We start from the raw sequence: 5,808 nt of genomic DNA on the forward strand, positions 1-5,808 counted from the left end.
TTCCTCTTTTCTTATATAATTTGAATAGTACTAATAAATAAGATCATGTGACAGACTTTGAATAGCTGTTTTGCTTATGGCGATGTAACAAATACAAAACCCTTCAATCAGCAGTGCAGACAGAAATATGGCAGCTACATGGCATATTTACTCTTTTACAATTTGATAAAATAAACAGCAAAAACTGCATGTTTTTCAAGTGCAAAGATACATTTCTTTTTAAATCAATCTGAAAACCATCTCATCTACATGGCTCAATAAAGATGAAAAGAGCATATTTTTAATCTGTTATTCCCCTCCCTCTTTATGGCAGACTAGTCCTAAGTGCTGTTTCAGACTACTTTGCTGCCATGTTCACCAGCGACGTGAGGGAGGCCAAGCAAGAGGAGATAAAGATGGAGGGAGTGGATCCTGAGGCCCTCAGGTCCCTGGTTCATTTCGCCTACACGGGTGAGTGCCTGTAAAGAAATGCACAGACTTTTGTAAGTCAGCGCAGGATCTTTGTGCTCCTGTGTGATTAAAATGGATCAATAAAACGATTCATCTTTGGGCTGACTGAGTGGGCAGCCCTTCAACTTAAAATCACAATATTTTAGCTGGCCAACGGCCACGTGTTAAAGCCCCTACTGAGTTTTTGAAGTAGAACATTCAGCATCTCGAGACTGGTTGTTAAAGCTTCAAAAGTAAAATGTAACTAAAGGTCTGAGACAGAACAGTTTTGCCTTTTTGAGCCTGGTTCTGCTAAAGGTTTCTTCCTCAAAAGGGAGTTTTTCCTTTCCACTGTCGCCTTCATGCTTGCTCAGAATGAGAGTCTACGATGAAGTTAAACTCAAAGCAGTCTGCTCCTCAGATAATTAATGTTAAATTATTTTTTTATATATATGAATGCTTCTGTGCAGTGCCCTGAGGCGACTTCTGTTGTGACTTGTTGCTATAAATAAACTGAATAGAATTTTATTGAGTGAAAGTTGATTCACTTCCTCTTTTTTCCCCTCTAACTACTCATGAATACTTTGTGCTCATTTTGATTAAAAATACAGCAGAAATGTGTAGCTTATTCAAGAAATGGGTTCTGTGTTTTTTTTTTCGTAACTTTTATTGTTTTCAAAATATTTAATTTATTTGAAAACATATTTTTAGCTTTTAACTAGCCACTTCTGGCTTCTAGCTAGCTTTTTGTTGCTTTTAATTAGTCTTTTACCTAAATGACCTCTTACCTATTTTTTTTTTTTTTACAACATTTCAATTCCAGCTAGCTTTTTACTAATTTTAGTTATATTTTTGCTAAATTTAGTAAGCCTTTTGCTATGTTAGCTTCTAGCTACAATTTTACTGCTTTTAGCTAGCCTTTTACATTTTTAGCTTATTGCTACTGCTAGCTTTTAAATAGACATTTCATACTTTTAATTAGCCTTTTGCCACTTTTAGCTTTTCACTGGTGCTTTGCTACGCTTGTTTTTTTTACTTAGCCTTTTGTAATTTTAACTTGTAGCTTCTGTTTAGCTTTAACAACTCTTGAGTTATCAGAATTCACACTGATGTTTTGCAGAAAATAAAAGTTCTCTAGTTTAGTTTAAACAACTTCGCTGTTTTAGCTGTATTTCCTTTTTTTGTTGTTGTTGTAATGCATTCCAGGTGTCCTTGAGCTGAAAGAAGAAACCATCGAGAGTTTATTGGCAGCAGCATGCCTCCTCCAGCTTTCACAAGTTATCCAGGTTTGCTGCAGCTTCCTCATGAAACAGCTTCATCCATCCAACTGCCTGGGAATACGATCGTTCGCAGACGCCCAGGGCTGTGTGGACCTGCTGAACGTGGCTCATAATTACACCATGGTAGGACAGTGAACGACTCAGTGGTGGGCTAAATTATTTACTTTGTAATAAGGCTCTGTGTGTTCTGTGCTGCATGAATGCACACTGGCATCCACAACCAAACCATACAAGCAACAATACATATTTTTAAAACACTCTGTTTTTGTGTTAACGTGAAAGTCATCCACACCGGAGTTACTGTTTTCCATTTATTAAATGTTAAGAAGTAATTTTCAGCTTGAAAACAAGGTGATCTCAAGCAATTTTGTGAGATCTCAAGCAAACTGTTAGCGCTCGGAGTGTGTGCTGGGAATTACTTTCATCGACAACAACACCAAATTTTCCTTCAATATGTGCAAAATTGTATGAGATATGATGTGAAATTTTGCTAACACAACAAAAAATGAACACATATTGGCAAAAAAACATTATCACCTGCCTTTTGGGTGGTAATAACATGCATTTTTAGACAGTTATTTGTTTTTAGATGAACTAATTTAAATATTCCATCATAAACTGTGAGGGAATAAAAAAAAAAACCGGCACCTTGGTTGTTTTTATCTTCCAATTTCAGCAGAGGTGATGGTATTTGGATAGAATGGAAATGGAATAATTTCATGCTTTCACTTCATGTAATTTATGCTGTCAGAAGACACAGCACAACTGCTGCACATTGATTAGTGCACTGCCTTACGTGCAATCTCATTTTTTTTTCTGCGATGGATATTTGCACTGGATTAAGATTCACCACATTATTTGTCAGATCGTGTTTTTCTCAGTCATGCTGAAGTGACAGCGCAAGGCAGGCGTTATCTCCTAAAGGACATCTGTTCATCCAATGTACATCACAGCCTCCATCCTGGACCAGGAGGTTAATCTAATCATTAAACTGCACAAGAGGGCCGGCTTCCTGTTCAATCAGTTAAATAATGAGCAGGGATGGCTGTAGACTTCCTGGTTACTCCATCCGCTGTGTTCCGAGTGGACCGAGTCCTGTTCAAACAAGCTTGGTTTCACTGTTTGAGCATGGTGGTCCATTTGCTAACATCCTTTTACATTTTTAATGGTACAGTGCATACCGAAAAATAGTGTTTTCCTAATTATAACCTGCTTTTTTTAAGAGAATCACAGCAACATATTCTTAAGTTGAAGCAAATAGCGATCAAAAAGTCTTAGAAAATAGTTGTGGTAGTAGGCTTAGTTAGTATTTTTTTTTAAAGTTGAGTCCTGTGGCAAGGTTAAGAACAAATGGCATCTTACCTGTTGTAGATAAGTATTTGAATGGCCTCAGTCTAGATAAACAAAACTCACTTTGGACTTAATGGCTACTCTGGGAGGGGGAAAACCAAAGTGGAGCGCAGCCATTTTGGTCTAAACAATTTCGTTGTAATTCATGTGAACCTGAAAAAAAAACTTTTAAATTGTTCTCAGTTTTGAATGACAGTAGTCCCTCGCTACTTCGCGGTTCGGTTTTCGCGGACTCGCTTTATCGCGGTTTTTCAAAGCAAGATTGGACATGACACACAACTGGCTGATTGATGGATGAGCCACGCGATCGGCACAAAATTTTTTATTTAAAATAAATTATTTAAAATTATTTAGCACCTGGTGCACCTGTGTGCAGCCCACACAAGAAACACCCTCTTTCTGCAATTGTATGCAATCAACAGCTGAAGGAGAAACGTCCTCCTGCAGCATGTCATGGTCTCTCTGCAGTGAAGTGGGTGTGGCCAAGCGCCCTGGCAAATGGCAGAGAGCTGAAATGACATGCTGTGCTCTTTTAGAGCGTTTAGAAACATTGTTTAGAATATTGCAAGAGTGTGGGAAAGGTTTAAAATGCCTTTATATATATATATATATATATATATATATATATATATATATATATATATATATATATATATATATATATAAATAAAATACTACTTACTACTTGTACTACTATTCCTACTTTGTGGTTTTTCACTTCTCACGGGGCTTCAGGGTACGTATCCCCCGTGATAACCGAGGGACTACTGTACAGTTCTTTACATAGATCCCAATAGTTTTTTTCTTGTTGCAAGGTCAAACAGCAGCAGCAACAACAGCTAGCAGTAGCCAGCTGTCAAGTTTAGTTTTAGTTGTCAACAGCAAACTGGTTGATCCAGTATGAGAAGGTGTTGCTTATAAGACTGTTTGTTGCAGATCCTCAGACTGAAGAAGTTTTTTTTAATAAAAGACAAAACGTTTCAACAAAGAAGAATCCGTCCAGAGGACCTGACTCAACCTTGTTAGATTCATAATACTTGGATTATTGAGCTTGCATCAGGGCAGCTAGCAGTAGTATTTCCTGTACAGCCAGGGGCTCTCCAGGCATAGATGCTTCTGCTGATATAACTGTGAAATGTAAAGTTGACTGGGATGTAAAGGCTTATTACAGGGGTTCATAAACCTTCTGACCCCAGATTAACAGTGGCAAAGACTTGTGACCCCAAATATTCCTGGACATACATAGTTAAAGGACAAATAAATGGGGGACTTATGATAGGACAAATAGTTTAAAGTCGCATTGTGCTGTTTTATTTCTTGCAACAACTATGCTAAAAAACTAGACCTTCTAAACAGCCTACAAAAGACTCTGCTTAGTTTTCAGTTTTGCTCCCAACTGTTCAAAACCAGTGGCCATAACAAAGTGAAATAATTGCCAAAGAGTTGGATGAACTTTCCACCTCAGCTTAACCACCACCAATCGATACATGTTCCCCATTTCATTAAAACCCTTTGAATTAAGCTCTTAAACCTGCTTTCATAAAGATTGGATCAAGACAGTGTAATTTGTTACAAGTTGATGATCAATAGTCTCATTGTAGTTTTATTGTTTCTCTTTTTGCAAGTTAAGAGCTTCCAGTTCGTCGTGAACCCAAAGTTACTGCTGCGGCTTGGTAATCAAAGCTCAGCTGCCTCGTTCAGAGTAAACAAGGCAAAATGATTGCTCTCTGTCTCCCCACTGTTTAAATGTTGGACATGCTATGGATCCAAGGTAGATTTCATGCAGTACATCATCTCTAATGGAAGAGCCCAGAGACAAAGGCCTTGAGGATGTAGCCGTGCAGCGCCGTCTTATCGGCTGGGCCTCTGGCCAACAAGTGGAAGATTAATCTTTAGAGAGGCAACAGAAAACAGCTTTCACAAAAATCCGAGCTGGACACAGCATTCGAGAAACTGCAATAGTTAACATGAACCGGCTGTTTCTCATTAAAAGGCTTAGAAGGGCTTAAAGGTATCATGTATGATTAGTAGCAAAACAAAAGCCTTATTAGCTTTTCAATAAGGGCTTTTTAAAGTACGTCTCATGTTGAATAGATTTGTACTTTGTAAATTTGGATCAATGCTTTTAATGTCCATTATGAAACAGTTAACTGTATCATATATATTCCATTTAATATATATATATATATATATATATATATATATATATATATATATATATTTATATAGGAAACATTTAATTGTGTGTCAGTTCCTGAAGATAGAGGCTAATGCCCACCATCTTACTTCTTTTACTCATTTTTCTTCACCTCCCTGTCCTTGTGCCACTTCGTCCAAACGGAGACAGACACACACATGCACGCACACAAAGCGGCACAGAGTGCATTTCCTCTAATAACTGATGATTATCTGTCTCCTCTGTGTCTCCTTTCTGTTCCAGGAACACTTCCTGGAGGTCATACAGAATCAGGAGTTTCTTCTGCTCCCCACGGCGGAGATTGTTAAGCTGCTCTCCAGTGATGACATCAATGTTCCCGACGAAGAGACGATTTTCCAAGCTTTGATGATGTGGGTGAGGTACGATGTCCAGCATCGACAAAAGGACCTCGGGGTGCTCCTCGCTTACATCCGACTCCCTCTTCTTCCTCCACAGGTGAGAGAATTGAAGAATATAAACTGCAAGTTTTATATTTAATCTACTTCAGTATGAACATAATGTGAAAAAATATATACAAACATGCATACATAT

General features: G+C 37.9%; 1 protein-coding gene across 1 annotated transcript in view; it reads left to right on the plus strand.

The window, feature by feature from the left end:
* LOC119408704 (kelch-like protein 4) overlaps positions 1-5,808 on the plus strand; it is a 13,346-nt gene that overhangs the window by 761 nt on the left and 6,777 nt on the right. The window contains exons 2-4 of the mRNA XM_037675546.1: positions 314-450; positions 1,636-1,832; positions 5,500-5,712. Coding sequence (XP_037531474.1) covers positions 314-450; positions 1,636-1,832; positions 5,500-5,712 — 547 coding nt within the window. The remainder of the gene's footprint in view (positions 1-313; positions 451-1,635; positions 1,833-5,499; positions 5,713-5,808) is intronic.

Source organism: Nematolebias whitei, chromosome 4 (genome assembly GCF_014905685.2).
Source record: "Nematolebias whitei isolate Nwh7 chromosome 4, NemWhi1, whole genome shotgun sequence".
Lineage (NCBI taxonomy): Eukaryota > Metazoa > Chordata > Actinopteri > Cyprinodontiformes > Rivulidae > Nematolebias > Nematolebias whitei.